The sequence below is a fragment of the Trachinotus anak genome, unplaced genomic scaffold (assembly GCF_046630095.1).
Source record: "Trachinotus anak isolate AG129_WGS33_773 ecotype Australia unplaced genomic scaffold, CSIRO_AGI_Tana_v1 ptg000039l, whole genome shotgun sequence".
NCBI classification, from domain to species: Eukaryota; Metazoa; Chordata; class Actinopteri; order Carangiformes; family Carangidae; genus Trachinotus; species Trachinotus anak.
Window position 1 is genome coordinate 1,450,642 of NW_027273890.1, and position 17,934 is coordinate 1,468,575.

Genomic DNA, 17,934 nt, shown 5'->3' on the forward strand with positions numbered 1-17,934 from the left:
GTTTCACAGGCCAAACTGGGAACTATTCATTTCACTAACCACACAATGAATAAAGGCCTGGAGAAAGATTAATAATGGAGAAAAAATATTTAATGTGCACAGGTAGGGCTGGATGTTTTTTTCCAATTGTTCCTAGATTCAGTAAAAAATCCACGGGGGGAGAGAGGTGGAATAAATCCAGACTCAGAACTGGATTCACTGCTCAGGTAAAGATAAAACTGACTTGATGTAGTTGTTGTTGTGTAACTTATATTTTGTAAGTTGTTTCATTCTGTTCATTTTTTGTGTTGTTCATCGGTCTGCAAAGTCTGCAGAGACTGCTTGGGCGATGTTGCACTTTAAATAAAATGGAGCTGATAAATAGTTTTTATTCTTAGGTTTTTACTTTTATATGTCACTCGATTGTCAGTTTTGTGTGTGTGTGTGTGTGTGTGTTTCAATGTAATTCTATGTCTGTTATTCCTATTTAATATTTCAGGTGTGCAGAGACTCCTTAGCTGACACTGCATCAATGAACTGAAGCTGAATGATAAACATCAACATGTGTACCCCGCTGCCCGCAGATACGTTGCCAGGTTTGATCGTTATGCTTTTATTTTGAAGCCGCCGCCGGAAGCCGCGCCGTGATCACAACAGACCAGACTTGGCCGGAGAGAAGTGCGACGACTTTCCTCCGGAGCGAACTCTCTCTGTTCTGTCTGTTTCACAGCTGTGTCGCCTGGTTTCCCTCGGTGGAGTTTGCCAGCGCTTGTTCCAGGATGGTGAAAGTGTCTTTTAACTCGGCCCTGGCCCAGAAAGATGCGAAAAAGGACGCGGAAAGTCTGATTCCCGAGGAGGACAAAGTGAGTATAAAATGGCTAACGCAGCTCCGAGCGGGACGCGGCTCAGCCCTCAGCGCTCGCTGATGCTGCTCACGTTAACCAAGAAGGGTCACCAGTGTTTTTGATAGTTGTGTAACTTAATGTGTGCGTTTGGCTTCTTCCGCATGTTGCCGCTAATGTTTCCCCCTTCGATTAACAGTGTATTGATTCAGTTTTACAGTTATTGATCAGCTGCTCACAGGTAAACTCCATGTTCAGTTTAACTGCACCTGAATTTATTTTAACCTGACATCCTGATCCACTGGAAGTGAAGAGTTTGGTCTTAAAGGTCTCATATTGTATAAAGTCTTATTTGATCATAGAGCAGGTCCAGGTTCTATATTAATACTGTGAAAGTATCAAAGTCTCAGTCCACAGAGAAATGCACACAGCCTGTATTCAGACACTGAGCCTTAAAACCAGCCGTCAGGACTTCTGTGACTTTGTGATGTCACAACACTCAGAAAACAGTCAAGATCCTCTCTTCTGATTGGCTGACTGACCTGTTGTTACTCAGATCCTCTCTTCTGATTGGCTGACTGACCTGTTGTTACTCAGATTCTCTCCTCTGATTGGCTGACTGACCTGTTGTTACTCAGATCCTCTCTTCTGATTGGCTGACTGACCTGTTGTTACTCAGATCCTCTCTTCTGATTGGCTGACTGACCTGTTGTTACTCAGATTCTCTCCTCTGATTGGCTGACTGACCTGTTGTTACTCAGATTCTCTCCTCTGATTGGCTGACTGACCTGTTGTTACCAGAGCTCCAGAGAGAAGCCTGAGAGAGGAGATGTGAAACTACACTGAGATGGTTTTTGGTTCTTAAAACAATAAAATATATCTTCTGATGGAGATCAACACTTCAGATGAAACACAGTTAAAACATGGAGCTTTAAAGTGGACAGAGAAGTTTCTCAGTTCCTCGGCCCCTGTGCGTTAGAAGACGTTTCCTTCATGGAGGCTTCCTGGAGAAGCTGTTGAAGTTGAAAATATAAATATGTAATTTAAAAGAAAATCACCTACACATGAACAGTAATTCTAGGTTTGTGGTTCCTGCAATGGTTGATGAAAAACCTTGTTTTGTGTAGCAGAGCACTGAACTGAACTGAGCTAGAGTTCTTGCTCCACAGTTTTATTTTATCTGTAATCTTATTATAGATGTTCTCTCTCTGCTCTTATCAGAAGTTGTCTTGCTTGCACACTGCAGTGTACACTAGTGCTCTGTCTCTGTTGTTTCCTGCTGCCACTGCTGTTCCATATGTTTTATGTGTTGTGCTCTCGTGCTGTAGTAACGTGCTGGAGAGCCAAACTCAGTTTTCCAATTAAAGTTTATTCTGTGCTTTTTATTGGAATAATTCAGTGTTGTAAAGCAGCTCTGGGTGTTAAACGGCAGTCTGCTGGGGCGTGTTGTGTCTCTCTGGGTGAAGTCTGGTAAAAACTCCTCCCGTGACTCTGCTCGCTCAGTCTCCACCCTGTTGTGAAAGCTGTTTCCCACAGAGGAAGTTTCAGCTCTGTCTGCAGATTGTTGGGCAGGTTTTTTTCTTTGCATAAATACGAGTCAGGAGAGCTGAGCTGTAGGTTTTATATTCTGTAGAATAACCTCTGGAGAGGAGGATGCATGCTCTGTGACAGTGAGAGAGGTAGAAGCTGAATGAAAAAGGATTTTATAAAGTTTGTGGGATCTCTCGTCCTGACTTGTATCTGTTTTCTCGATCTGTGATGAGATTAATACCTTCGCTGCTGACAGCATCAACACAGTCTATCTGTGTGGTTATTGTGGCTGTGGCTGTGCAGTGGTTATCTAGGTTGGTTTACACCCCCCCCATGAGTTTCAGTATGGCTGACTCTTATCGTGATAATCGCAGCCGAATGTTTTTCTTCTGGGTATTGAAGTCGGCTCAAACGCAGCAGATTCTCTCCTTACTCGTGTTGTTTTGGGGGATTTCTCCTGGTTTCAGCTGCAGCACTGAACCCAGAGCAGAGTCACACAGAGCAGCGTCCTCTCAGCTGACACTTTATCAGGAACAGCTGGATGAAACTACTCCTCTTTCACGAAGGTTGTAATGTTCAGTTTGTGTCGACACTGTTGTAGAGAGCTGTGAGATCATGTCGGAGGATGCAGTTTGTGGTGCTGTTGGTGCGTTGAGGGAAGGTTGTCGCCCACTGTGTGAGCAGAGCTTGAGATGTCATGATGATGCTGAACTTTATCACCTGCACAGGTGCGCTGCTGCTACCTGAGATTATCTGCTACGATTTCACATTGAGTAAAAAACCCCCAGTGAAATGAAACTCAATCGATTTATAGTTTCTGTTTCACTTTAGTTTGGCGTCCTCTTTGTCTCGCTCTTCTGTGTTTCTTTCTCTTTATCTTTGGTGTTTTTTCAGGGAAATTCCCACGTCCAGTTTTAGCTCACACAGCAAAAGGGCAAATAATTGTTAAAATAACAATAACAGCTGAGAAGCTAATGTCTCTGTTTCCTCTTTAAAACTGTTGAAATTATTATTTGCCTCACGTACAGCTTCCTGTTTTTGAACTGTTGTGATGGTTTTGCTGCCCTGCAGGCGGTTTGTAGTTTTTAACAGGTTAAACAGAGAGGAAACTAATCAGCTAAACCCCGAGCCTGTCACTGAGACATTTATAGAGACACAAAATAGACCAAGCCAAATACTTAGCCTCAGCATGTCCACATACTCAGCTTATCCTTGAATTAGTTTTATTGGCTGTGTTTAACCAGCAGCTCTGGAGACAAACAGGGACGTAGGTTGTTTCCTGTTGGACAGGAAGATCCAATGAAACTAATCTGATTAACCTGCCGGTATTCCCCTTGATTAAACTCTTATTCCTTTGTCTATAAAATGTCAGAAAATAATAAAGTGGCTGCAGGTGATGCCTTCTAATGTTGTTTTTTCCATCTTCAGTCCACAGTTACTCAGTTCACTGTCACACATGATAAAGAAAATCCTCACATTTCATGCGATAAAAATTTAAGACTTGTGGTGGAATATTACATTTTTTTCACTTCACTTTGTCCAAACTTTAGGTTTTGTTAGCTTTTGCACATTTTTCTCATATAACATGAGGTCTGTCTGTGCTGTGCACTCAGATCAGATTAGATAGATTTAATCAGTGTCTGATCTTCACTGAACACAGTTGGACTTTCTGCAGATTAACAGTTGGTTTCCTGCTGCTGACTCTGCTCAGATAGAAACCTGCAGGGTTGTTTTAATGCTAGGAAACATTAAGAAGTCTGAGAATCTTCTGTTTGGCTTTTTGTAATGTGTGTTGCTTTATTTTACCTTTACCAGTTCATCTGCTGCTGTTATTTGTTCAGTGATGTAGTGTTGAATGTAGAGCTGAATCATATTCTGATTGTTTTGGCAGATATTGTGATTTGAGTAGCGACTTCAGTCAGAATGATCATTTTCACATTTAATTTTCACTGAAAAAAAATATCAAAAAGACGATGATGTGTTTTATTGTTGGATCTTGTACCAAACAATCTTGTTCCCTTACATCTGGAGAATGAATGAACATAGCCCGGAGTGATGTCTTCCAGGAACTTTGAGACACATTTTGTTTTTAGTTTGTTCAGGTTATTGAACCTGTGAGGAGCAGACACACTGGGTATCATATTCATCTTGTCTTTGACATTTATGGTAGTTTGTGTCTTTTTATTTGATGGTTTCATTATGTGTATGTTGTGCTGAATGTTGTGGTGTCTGTCCTCTTGCACTGTGAGCTCACCAGCGTAAATTCCCATCAACAAAGTTAACTGAACTCACGTGATGTTTTTAAAGTCCAGACTCTGAGCAGCTGGAAAAAGTTAATTTACAACGATAAGAAATGAAGGGAAACTGCAGATACTCACATTTCAGAAGCTGCAAATAGGAAACGTTTGGAAATTTTAAGTGACTTGAGCAACATGATTGATTGACCAATTCTGTGTTGATTGACAGTTGGTTTATTTGTTCACTAATTGTTTCAGCAGTACACAAAAAAAGATGTTGATGACACTGACCTCTCACCAGGGAGGTTGAACGTGCTGCACACAGGGGATGAAGGCATTCAGACGTGGGCAGTTCAGATGTGGGCAGCTCAGGTGAACGTTGGCACCTAGGAACACCTGAGCACAGTAACATGTCACACTGTGCCCTCAGCTCTGTGCAGTGGGATCACATCACGGCCTGCTGCAGGGCAACCTTCAGCCTGTGTCCGTACATGACGGTCAGGTGTGGGTGGTGCTCACTAGAAGGTTGATTTTCTCTACTCAGTTCTCACATGATGTGATGAATTGTGGCTGGTGGTTAAAGCTTGTGTTGAGACTGTTGAACTATAAATGTAAATGAGCTGAAACACTGGAGCAGGAGGGGGATATATTCAGAGACAGTCTGCTGTGAACGCAGATGCTAAAGACGCTTTATTAAGACGCTCTGGCTCCGGCTGTAGCTGACCTCACACGTCACCATGCTGATAATGTGAGGGCGTTGGAGTGACACTTTATTTTTACATGTCCGCATTAAGAGCTGCATTCACACACTTGCTGCTGTGTTGCTGCATTTGATGCTTCCTTCATGAACCTCGTGTCGCTGACTACATTAGACTGTGATCGATAAAGTTTTATGTTTTGAAGCACGGGGTCATTGAATCGTAAACATCCAGCCAGATGTCCTGTTGTGTTGTATGTTTGGAAGCACAATAGATTTGTTGATTTATTGATATTTTTTTTCGGCAGTTGCACTAATTTCTGATGATCAATTTATAAAAATGGACTCTTTCATTTTATCTGTGTCTGAACTGAAAGAAAGAACAGTGTTGTATGTGTCTAAGGAAAATTAGTTGGTTGTTGGTTGTTTATGTCACCAAATTATTTATTTGGTGTAAAACTGTGTGTTTTGATAGATTGATTATCTTTATTCTCCACAGAAAACGCAGCAGATTGGTTACTGGACATTTAGATTGTGGATACAGTGATATTATAAATCAAACATTTGTCTGTGAGTATTGTATTGGCAGGTTGCTGTTGGTGATCCACAGCTCATCAGCAGCTTCATGTGGGTCATTCTGAACAGATCTCATACAAACATATGGTGGCAGTGAAGGCAAAGCTTCTTCAGGCCCTAAAGCAACAAGATTTGCCAGTTTTGGGTCAGTTGTTAATCCTGGAGCAGCTAGTCTGAGTTGTCTTTGGTCTTTTGTCTCGTGCCTTGTGTTTGTCTAAGGCTCTGGTACACTACACCACATTACTGTTAGAGTCCATGTTTTATTGCTCAGGACTCAGTAAAAGGTCCTTACTCGCTAATGAGATCATCCGGATGACGATAAGAAACCGGAGTTGTGTTTAAGGACGGGAGAGCTGTCACTGTCTTTGTAAAGACAAGGAGACAAAGTCCTTTATTTGCAATCTAATGTACAATTTTACATTATAAATCCATCACTGGAACAATATTTTTACAAGTCCGAGCTACACGCAGTTTAGAGCTGAAACAGTTCATCTAATAACTAGTTGTGAGGCTTTGCTGCTTTTCTTAACCCAACATTAACATTTGGCTTGTTGGGCTTCAGCAGGTTGTGATTTTGTTCATAATTCTGATATTTCACAGATTAAATGATTAACTGAGAAAATAATTAGCAGGTTAATTGATGATAAAACAGCAGTGAACTGCAGCTTTAACAGTGTTTGGGCTGCACACGTCTCTGTGGTGTTTAATATTGTTGCTTGTGTGACGGTGTGGGGCCTGTACCTGCAGCAGTTAGCAGCTGATTCATTCTGACATGGAAATACATGGAAATTATCTCTGTTTACACTTTGTTTATGGAAATCACTCAGCTCCACCTCGGCTTGATGCCTGGAAAAAATTTGGTTCAAACCAAAACATACAACCAAACTGTATCAGCTGATTTCTTTTAGAGATAAATACAGGAAGTGTTGGTGAAGAAGTGGTCATGTGACAGTGGTGACAGTTCAGCAGCTGCTAACTTCAGATACACTGGTTTATTACTGCATAACAGATCTTTTCACACTGCTGTGTGTGTGTGTGTGTGTGTGTGTGTGTGTGTGTGTGTCGTCTGAGGCGTGCACACTGCCTGGACAGGATTATAGTCTATAATCAGTCAGATAGAGACTTAGTCGGGAAGCTTTAGCTGCCCCCCCACAGGGCACCGGCCACTAACACTCAAGAAGAGAGAGGATTAACGGAGCAGGCAGATATTCATGGAGCAGAGGGCAAAGTATTTTCTTTTTCTCTGACAGTGTTTCAGCTCTTCAGCGTCTCAGTGTGCGGCTCAGGGCGGAGGATGGAGTTTCAGCAGACTGAAACTAAACCTGTCCTGGACACTGATACTCACCTGTCTCCACAGAGACACAAACACAAGCTGCTCTCAGGTGGACTGACGTTCAGGACTGATCCGCTTAAAGACCGTCACTGGAAGACTGGGCCGTGTTCAGGATCAGGGGACGTGGAGAACAGGACTCTGAAAAATGAAATGAGCTTCAGTTAAAATCTAAACAAAGAAGAAGAAACTTGTTTGTTCAGTCAAAAAAGCTTTTAACAAACATCTGACAACACAAAATACTGAAACACAACTGATTAATACTGGTGAGGGTGGGAGCAGAATTCAGTTAGAGCTGTGATGATCAGTCAATAAATCAATTAGTCGATTGAAAAAAGAATTAATCTGCACTCAAGATAAGGAAAAATGTCAAACCTGATGTCTCCATGTTTTCAGATGGGAGAAATTTCTTCTTAGAATATAAAAAAATTAAATATTTCTGCTGTTTTTTTAAGAGACCAAATAATTAATTGAAGAAATAATCTGCAGAATAATCCATAATTAAAATAATCGTTGCTCACAGTGGAAAGTGCAGAGATGAAGAACTAAAATATGTCAAAACACAGGATGTAATTAATATTTAATGGTGTAGAGTCTGAGTGACAGGTGATATTAAGGTGTAATGATTTTGATTTAATGACATTTATTACTGCACTAAAGCCTTGTTTAATGTTGGCTGGGCTGATGATGACTGAAATCATCAGGAAATTTTGTAGAATAATAAAAATAAAATCACATAATAATGATGTGATTCCCCTGAAACTCAGCACAACTAGTCAGCTGATCAGTTCGATTATTAATTGTTTTTTAATCAGGAATCAAACTTTCACTGGTTCACTTGGTTTGTCAGGTGTGGATTTGCTGAGCTCACTCATCTTCCCCTAACCCTCCATCCTCTCCTCAGCAGCCCACCCTGAGATTTCTGCCACCAACCGCCACAGTTTTAATAAACCCCACTCAGAATAATTTCCCATGGAAGAAAAGAAGCAAAAGCTCAGAGAGCGAAGCAGAAGTGACGTGAGAACGAAACGGGAAGAGACTCGACACAGCTGCGACTGTTTGATAAAAAATAAGAAACGAGGCTGAAACAGGAAGTGACCAGTGCATAAAACGTTTATATAAGGCTGCAGAAGAAGAAATTGTAACTTCCTCAGTTGATAAACTTTAATATCTGCAGAACAGCTGATCGGCAAAAAATGTATCTGCAACTAATTAGACTAACGATTAATCTGCTGGTTCCATTTTATCCTTCATGAGGATCAGATCAGTTTTGTGTCTTTAGGCAGATCGAGAGAAGACGATGAGGATGTTACCATGGCCGTCAGTGTTGTCAATGTTCTATAGACTCAACGATTAATCGATTAATCAAGAAAATAATCATCAGATTAATTGATAAGAGAAATAACAGGTTGTCCCAGGTCTAATATTAATCAGTGACATTGGTCTCTGGGAAACTAAAGGAACATTTTTAGGTGCAATGTCTAAAACATTTGATTAATTTATCAAAAAATAATTGATTAAACAAGAAAATAATCAGCTGAATAAGCAATAATGAATGTCAGTGTTTGTTGAAGCCCTAAGTAGATTCTGTTGGTCAGAGAAAACGTTTGAGGATGTGATCTTTGTTTCTGGAAACTTGATATTTTTGCGTTTTTTTTAACACATTTTTTCACATTTGAATAGAAACATTAAAATAAAAACCTCATCATACAAAAACTGATCCAAACTGATCAAATCACAATGAAAATCTTTAACTCTTGGTGTTTGCCTTTCTGACTGTACATATTGTTCCTGCTCTGCCTGACGTCGGCATACCTCACCGTGTTGACAGACTGTGTGTGTGTGTGTGTGTAGCAGTTATGAAACGCTCGTGTAAAGGCCTGTTGGGTCTTGGTTGCTGAGTGTTGTAAAACAGGAAGATCTGTGCACTAAGATCCCGATTCTAGAGAGTTTCTGACACAACTGGAGATGATCCAGGACTCAGGGTCAAACCTGTCCAATGACCTGCAGGACAGGTTCCCTCTGGCACTTTTAAAGGGAGGCAGCTTTATTCATAGAGCAAACAGAGAAAACTCAAAGTGCTTTACGTGAAAGTCACTTTCAACCCAGTAATGAGTCTGCGCAGACTGTCTGCAGTGTGAGCACACAGACTGCGCATATACCAGACAAGTAACCTGGACGCTTGTTTCATGTTCCATCACAGGTGTCAGACAGGACAAAGGAAGCAACACTGAAAACCATCTGACTGAGTGTGAAGGCTCCAATGAGCCAAGAACTAAGGAGGGTCACAGAACAATCAGTTGAAGGAAGATGATAAGGAAATTATTTTAATGATGAATTAACCCTGAAAGGTTAATATTTTACTCTTCATGAGTTCAGCTCAATCTGTGGAGAGACTCGTAATTCAGATTGTGGATCTGACAGACGCAGTTCAGGGCCGACAGTCTCTGAACTCAGCTGTTTAATATTCTCGTGTCCATGGTGAGCTGAAGATGTTCAGTCAATGGAAACATCCTCTTCTGCTTTCTGCCTTGTTTGGCCTTCACTTCCTCCTTTCTTCCCTTGAAGTCAAAAGACCCGGAGACACTGGAACAAACGTCTGCCTGACTGAAGTCGAGCTTCACAGCTGATGGAGAAAAGCCTCAGGAAATGTTCCCTTTTAGTTTGTCCCTGTCAGAGACTCCACATCTAACACCAGGAGTGTTTCAGCCCATACCCACCTCTGCCTCTGTGAAGCTTCACTCCCTCTGGGTTTTCTCATATTTTAGTCTCAGCAGCTAAAACATGAACTGTTTGGTTCCTCTTGTCTTAGCGTTCCTTCTCGCTCGGCCGCCATGTTGCCCTCTACACAGCCGTTACACAACACGGAGGGAGTTTTGTTCTGTGTTCTGTAGAAGTGAGAAAGAGCTGCCCAGCTGAAAAAGGTTTCCTCCTGTACACAAGGTGCTTGTTTGACTCACAGCCCACTTTGGTCAAGACAAACTGAGACAGATGGTATTTCTTTACCAACCAGGACATTTAGATATGGACGTTAAACTCAGGGGTCACCTGTCTGCTGATGTCAGGAGTACCTTCCTTTTCTCTGTGATGAAACACAAAATCACAGAGACACAAACAAGACTTTAAAACATGTTCTTTATCATGTTCATTGTCTTGAATTCAGTCAGCAGAAATGACAACACGTGCTCATTGGGTTTGGCTTCATGTCTTAAATCACCTGAGCTGTGTCCTGTTCAGGGGCCACATCCTTCAGGGGACGTGGTCTATGAAGTTGTGGCCCTTCGCAGCCGTCGTAGACCACGGAGGCAAAACTCAAATGAGACGTTCTGGTCTATGGAGGATTTTCGCCTTGCATCACCAGCTGTTCCCGCCCTTCGGTTCCATTGTAAAGAGTGGCTCCTGTTACCTAGCAACCGTGACAACACCTAACTTTTCCACAAGAACTTGAGGCTCAGAGGCCGTTGGTTTTACCAGTTGCACAGTTGGCTGTTGAACTGAGCTGAAACACAATACTTAGATTTAAAAGTGTGATCCTCAGGCTCTCGGTCGGTGTTGTTTCCAATGAATCTTGGGATAAGTTGGGCCACGACTCATTAAAAGGAGCCTTTGAAGTGGGACAGTCTAGTCTGATCAAATCTCTTTATTCCTCCAAAAGGTTGTTTTCTTTTCTCTAACTGGAGCTCTGAGAGTTTTTTTCTGTTGATCCTTTTACTGAAAAATTGTTTAGTTGAAGAGAAATAATCAATAGTTGCAGCTCTGTTTCACTGACTTCAACCAGGAGAAGATGTCGTCTTGCAGCAGTGATCAATGCTTAAACTGAAGCAGCTGAAGTAAATCCAGCAGTGTGTGTGTTGTCAGTTTGTGAGGAAGCCACAGGTTCTGTGTTCAGACCTGTCACCAGTAAAGACGTGGCAGTCGTTGATGGAAACCAACAACACAGCAGAGTCTCACTTTAATGATTCCTGGCTGTTTACCTTCAGGTCGACCTCAGACGGAGTCTCTCCCGCTCTGAGAAAAGCTCTTTGGTTTCTAACAGGAGGAGATGAAAGTGTGGACGTGTCGGGGCTTGTTCAGAGACGCTGCGTTGTTCTGCACCGGGCCAGAGTCCACGGCTGATAAGAGCCAGTTTCCTCTGTGCTCTTCAAATATCACACAGTGAGCTCTAAAGTCTCTAAAGACCAGGTTTAGACACACACACACACACACACACACCACAAACTATGAATCAATTATCAGAATAGTTGCTGATTAACTTTCTTTTAATTAGTCACTGCAGCCGTATCAGTAGAGCACCTCTCACTCCAGAAAACACATGAAACACAACAATGATAAAAAGCAGAGTGAAACCTGACTCCAGTAAAATCTGATAAAAACAAAAAGACAACTGTAGTTGACCTGCTGTCTCTCATCCTGTCACCTTAATGTTTTCATATCACACGTCATATTTCAGCAGCTACCATGAGGAGAAGCTGATTGTTAGCACTGTCCAGATTTCTTCACTTCACACACCTTCACTTTCTCTTTTCCTGTTCAATGTTTTTCACATTTTCAGTCTGTCCCTGTTTTCCCTCTGTGCTCTGCATCGTGATGAGTCACCCTCTTACTCTGTCTGTCTGAAAAGAGATGTGGAGCCTCCTTCATCTGATCCAAACAAGCCTTTGTTTTCACAGACACACACACACAGACACACACGTCACACCCTGGCCTCTGGTTGTGGTGGCTCTGGAGAGTTTCCAGGCTCCTGGCAGGTCTGGCTGCTGTGGCTCTGGGTTCATGTTGTTCTCCTCTGGGAAGAGGTTTGATAGTATTTTATCACAGCTGAATTCAGGTCTGGATCCACTATTCAAGTCTTCTCAGGTAGTTTGTTTGATGAGGAATGAAAACGTCTTCGTCTAAAAATATGGACTGTCCTTATTTCCCTTTGTACGGCACTTGAGCCACAGAGCAGCTGCAGAAATAAAAGGAAATAATATGAGTCATTCAGTAAATATTAAAGCTGAAACACATTCATCTGCAGCTATTTTGATAATGAACTTAATTGTTTAATTGTTAAACTTGTTGTGTGTTGTGTTATTCAAGTGAAACCAAACATCTGCTAGTTCCAGCTTTAACGTGCAGATTCAGTGATTTTCTTTGTGCATCAAGTCCCACTGAATCTTTGAGTGCTGCACAAACCAAGACGTCAGCTTTGGCTTTACAGACAAAACCACTAATTAATTGAGCAAGAAAATTCTTGTCAGGTTAATTGATCTGGAAAATAATTGTTAGCCGCAGCCCTGTGCGTCACCATGTTTTTTTCTTTGCAGACGTCTGTAGTGTAAGAAGAAGCAAATGAAGCTGCCAGTGATTAATTTTAGGGCTGAATAATTAATGAGCTGTGCTGATCAGTGTCCAGAGACAGTTTGAGTCAGAACTGTTGACCTCAGCAACTGCATCAAAACATTTGAGCTAATGAACATTCATTCTGCGTCCTGACGGATGTCTGGTCAACTATGCTCTCTGCAGACTGGAGTTAGCGCTGAGGGAGCTCTGCCAAAGATGTTCACGTGAGAGAGGAAGCACCACTCTGTGTCATTTTGTATGAGGAGTTTAGGAAACGATCAGCTGAAATATGGGCTGTGAAGAGGTGTTTGTTTTCTGCAGCTAAATGAGTCAAAGTAGAGAAATACCAGGAAGTAATAGTGATGATAATAATAGTGAATGTAATAATAATAATAAATAAATTGTCTCCTGTTGATCAGGGTTTAATTTTCACCATGTGGCTGAAGAACATCCTCTCTGAATGAATGAATATGGTGGAACTGTTCGAACCTTCCCGTCTAACCGCCTTCTTCTTCTCTGCTGCAGGATGCAGAGGCGGCTCTCCCCATGCGTCATCAGTCCCGGGCCTGGTGCTGGTGCATGTGCCTGGGTCTGGCCCTCATGCTGTCTGGAGTGGTGGTGGGAGGAGCCTACCTGTACCGCTACTACATCCTGGAGGTGAGCAGCCAGCCCCGACAAGGGTGGGAAAGTATCCCCGACAGCAGTGAGGTAAAATGAGAGATAACAGTAACTGTGAAGCTGAAACATTTTCAACACAAACTGAACATTAAAACCGTCATGAAGAAGATTTAGACTGTTAGTCTTAGCCAGGTCGACCTAGAACTGAACAAAATATATCTTATCTTATATCTGTTTTGAGGCATGAACAAGTCTGAGGCCTCACCAGCTCCATGTTCATCACACTCTGGAGAACAAAACATGAATAGGTGAAAAATGTGAGGACAACTTGTCTGAGTGTGGATCTTTGTAACAGACGTGACGTGTTGCCAGAGGAAAGGTCACCTCGTTATCTGATTAACCTTCAGTCTAAAGCCGGATTTATAGTTTTGTATTAAATGGTTGTGTTAAAACATCCAGACACTAAAGCTTCACTGTAGGTTATAAGGAAGCGACTGAGGTAGTCAATCAAGTCTGAGCCAATCAGAGGAGAGACTCAGATCCTCTCTTCCGATTGGATGACTGACCTGTTGTTACTAGAGCTCCAGAGAGAAGCCTGAGAGAGGAGATGTAAAACTACACTGAGATGGTTTTTGTTCTTAAACCACAGATATATCTTCTGATGGAGATCAACACTTCAGATAAAACATGGAGCTTTAAAAGTCTTCACGTATGAACAGATCTAATCTAAACTTTTACTGTAAACTGGAAGGATGTTGACATGGATTAAGTGAGTTACACTCTGGGCTACAACATGAGCCCTGTTTGTTTTTTTAGCTTAAATCTGTTTACATGTTGGGAAATGAAGAACTGAGTTCACTGTTAGCAGCTGCTGTTTGATCTGTACCTGTGGATGTTCTGACAGCTGTCACTGCAATACTCACATACTGAAGGAAACTTAAAGATTTAACAATTCTCAGATGAATTCTGATGTTAAAAGAAGAGTTTTATGGATGTTTATAATTATATCCTCAGAGAGTTAAAGTCACACTGAGTCTAAAATGTCTGTGTGTTGAGATTTGACTGAACAATGAAGAAGCCCACTGTGATCGTCTCCTTATCTGTGTCCCTGCTGCTGTCAGTTGTTTTCCTGAGTTCCAACAGGCTGTGTCCTTTCTCTTACCTGTCTCTTCCTCTTCCTCTTCCTCTTCCTCTTCCTCGTCCCTGCAGGAGGGTCGGGTGTTCGTGTGCGGGGTGAACTACCGTGAGGAAGACTTCATGATCCGGGAGGAAGAGGAGGTAGGACACGACACAACCCCGTCACCTACGTTCACACTGACACCAGTGAACTGTGTGTTCAGTACATGTGACATGAACTCCAGCATAACGAGTCATTACCGACTGAGTCACTGATTGATTGACCCCAGTTACTGACTGACTGACTGACTGACCCTCAGTGTCAGTCGAACACATCACTACATTTACATGTGTTGTTCCCTGTGGGGACTGACACACCTCAAACAAGCCTGGAGAGTCTGTCAATATGTTCCTATATCATGTGAAAATGAATGGAAACCAACGGCTACGTTTCTGTTTCCAGTGCAGCCAAACAAACTCGTCAAAGATCATCACAACCTCTGTCTGACTTCATGCTGCACACACAACCACAACCGCCACACAGCATGTGATCTGTATTTGAACGGTTAAAACCTGGGACTGAGCCGTAACATCACAGCATCAAATGATTAACTGGTTAACGGGTTTACAGGTGGAGGTGGAGCTGCCCAGCCAGTTCCACCTGCGGCAGCTGGAGGAGAGGATCCGGGTGCTGGAGAGAGAGCAGGTGGAGCTCATCAACGTCCCCGTGCCAGAGTTCGATGATGGAGACCCGGCTGACATCGTCCATGACTTCCAGCGGGTAAGGATGCAGTTTTCATAACTTTTCAGAAGAAGTCAGAAGTTTCTGTGTTGATTTGATGCTGTCAGCTGACCACATTCATGTGAACTGTATTTTAATGTAAATACAGCAGGTAGATTATGTTTAGTCTGTATGAAAGATTACAGTCAGATTCTGAATTCTCATAAAGGCCAACAGTCAAATAACGAGTCTAAAACAACAGCCAGCGCTAACAAAGGTGGTCGCTAATAAACACTTCATTTAAAATCCTCCTTCAGTTAAAGTACAGATAACCATGATGCTCTGATTAGCTTTTTATTGGATAAGTACAGATTAGCTGTAGCTGCTCCAGGTGGAGCTGGTTTTAACCTCTTTATATTACTACAGTTAGGTAGTTTAGACCAGTGGTTCCCAATGTAGGGGTCGGGCCCCTCCAAAGGGTCACCAGATAAATGTGAGGGGTCATCAGATGATTCATGAGAGAGGAAAGAAGAAGAAACTATGTTCAGATTCACTGATCTGGATTCAGATTCTGTTAAGTATTGAACAGTTACTTAAATGAAACCAACGAGGATGAAGGGCCCAAAGCAGACACGGCTTCTTTGTGCGGGGCCACAAACCAGAAAGGAGGAACCACTGGTTCAGTCTTTTTTTTTTTTTTTTGTCTGAAGTCTAGTACAGCTACTGCAGTACAGCTACTAAGTGAGCAGTGGTGACTAACATGACTCTGTTCTGGGGAAACATACATGATAGTGAAGCCACTGTTGTAGGATTTACAGTGTTTTACAGGATTTACAATGAAACAAAGTGCTGCTTTGTGAAGACGGGTTGTTTTCTTGTCTTCTGTCTCAGAGGTTGACCGCCTACCTGGATCTGAGTCTGAACAAGTGCTACGTCATCCCCCTCAACACCTCCATCGTCATGCCCCCCAAAGACTTCCTGGAGCTGCTCATCAACATCAAGGTAACAGCAGCTTCCCTCCACCTGTCAGACCAACGTCTCAGCTTCAGTCCAGACTGAAAACAGAAGAGCTTCACCTGCACAGCTTCAACTGTGGTTCTCTGACAGCTCAGGTCTGTCATCACTTAGAGTCTGTATTGTAACTTCTGTTGTGGACCTGGTTTCATTTTCTCACAGTTTTTTTTAATTTTTTTTATTTTTGGTTTTCTGAGAATCAGAAAAAGATCCTGTTGAGCTCAGTTTACAGTAAACAGGCTCCTGTGGTGGTGAGGATGAATCAGAATCTGCTTCCACTGAGAGAAAGTGAAACTGAGAGTAAAGAAACGCACGATAACAATAAAAGCAGTGAGAAACTTATGGTTACAACAGATAAGACCCAGCAGATAAGACTGAGATGTTAGGACATTAACCTGGACCTGAGGAGTCCGTACCTGCCCTGAACGCAGCAGGGTAGCCAGGTATCAGTGGTGATTACATGTTGGTGCTGTGCTCCCCCCTCTGTCCAGGCCGGCACCTACCTGCCTCAGTCTTACCTGGTCCACGAGGAGATGATAGTGACCGAGCGCCTGGAGCACGTCGACCAGCTCGGCTACTTCATCTACAACCTGTGCCGCGGCAAAGAAACCTTCAAGCTGCAGCGCAGAGACAGGATTCTGGGTAGGGACCTCAGACCACTCAGTCCTTTAATTATCTTCATTATTGTGACATGTCACAAATGGCTGGAGTCACTGAGTTCAAGTAAAACTTTTTGCATTTGAAAGATTATTTTTCCTCTGAGATGTGTAATTAGTCGCATTTGGTAAGAATCCTTAACTCAGACTCAAAGGAAAATCTTAATTTGAGCTGTTTTTTGTGCAGCTGCCTCCCAGCTTGTAGTTGACTTGGTTTTTCTGTGGTCGTCCTACAGGCATGCAGAAACGTGAAGCTCTGAACTGCCACAAGATCCGTCACTTCGAGAGCAGTTTCGTGGTGGAGACTCTGATCTGTGAGCCTTAAGACGCCGCGTCACCGCCTCACAACTGCTCTTAAAGTCACTGGCGTGCAGTGAGATTGTGTCTTTAATCCTCACCTGTATTTTTTTCCTCTGTCCTTTACTTCAGGTAGTTTGAGTGAGTGAGAGGAGTGAAATGTGAAGCTGTTTGGTAAATATTCATTGATTGTGAAATAAAAAGGTGAAGAGTCATGTATTTTTCCACTTTCTGTTCGGGGGTCTTCTCAGAAGCTTTTTAGAAAATAACAAGCTGAGTATAAAAGAGTAAATTATTATAATCAAAATAACTGCAGTTAGAGCATGAACATATATTTTAATAGACATGGGTAAATTTACAGTTTGCTTCAACATAAATTTGAAGAGAAGGGTGACTTTTGTACCACTCGTCCTGGTTTTTCCAGGGAGACTTGTTTTTTTGTATTTTGTCTGCTGTAGCTAATAATACACTGCACCTGTGCTTAACTGGAAAATGGTCTTAAAATAAGAGTGTGGACATGTGTCTCTCTTGTTCAGCTTTAAAAATAAGTTTATAGAAGAGCTGAGTAAGAAAACAGGAAATGAAAAGTCACAGCAGAGAGAGTTCACTGCAAACACACACTTGTGTTAAAATCTTTTTCTTGGGGGTTGTCTGTCTTTTTTTGAATGTGTAATTTTTTGGATAACTCTTCTTGTTGTACTAATTTGTGTATATAATCTCTTTAAAGATATGACCAGACCAACACAATAAACAAAACAGAAAAAACAGCTGCTGACTCGTCATTCATCCAAGAACTCGGTAAAAGGAAGGACTTGGATTTTTTTTTTTTTTGTGACACATTTTCTTTCATTTTCGTGCAGTGACAGTTAATATATTCAATCAGTGTTTTGAGATATTAAGTATGAAAAACACATGAAATCATTTTTATTTATATAAATCCAGTGGTTCTTAACATAACTCCAGCCTGAGGTCTGATCAGCCACAATAACTGAAACACAC

At 42.0% G+C, this 17,934-nt stretch overlaps 1 protein-coding gene across 2 annotated transcripts; it reads left to right on the forward strand.

The window, feature by feature from the left end:
* The first annotated feature begins 621 nt into the window (after positions 1-621).
* LOC139614851 (integral membrane protein 2B-like) lies at positions 622-17,702 on the forward strand. Of its 2 annotated transcripts, none has more exons than XM_071472493.1 (7): positions 622-842; positions 13,039-13,221; positions 14,341-14,409; positions 14,879-15,028; positions 15,860-15,970; positions 16,474-16,624; positions 16,875-17,702. In XM_071472493.1, the coding sequence occupies exons 1-7, from the start codon at positions 759-761 to the stop codon at positions 16,961-16,963; spliced, it is 837 nt and encodes a 278-aa protein (XP_071328594.1). In that variant the 5' UTR covers positions 622-758; the 3' UTR covers positions 16,964-17,702. The 2 variants fall into 2 exon arrangements, with proteins under 2 accessions (XP_071328594.1, XP_071328595.1); XM_071472494.1 differs by having other exon boundaries at positions 623-842; positions 13,039-13,170.
* Positions 17,703-17,934: the final 232 nt, after the last annotated feature.

What these genes read in the sequence shown, in the direction of transcription:
- LOC139614851 (XM_071472493.1), top strand. Translation starts at nt 759, where the DNA reads ATGGTGAAAGTGTCTTTTAACTCGGCCCTGGCCCAGAAAGATGCGAAA. An exon ending in GTATCCCCGACAGCAGTGAG is followed by an intron (nt 13,222 to 14,340) that starts GTAAAATGAGAG and finishes TCGTCCCTGCAG; the next exon opens with GAGGGTCGGGTGTTCGTGTG. An exon ending in TCGTCCATGACTTCCAGCGG is followed by an intron (nt 15,029 to 15,859) that starts GTAAGGATGCAG and finishes CTTCTGTCTCAG; the next exon opens with AGGTTGACCGCCTACCTGGA.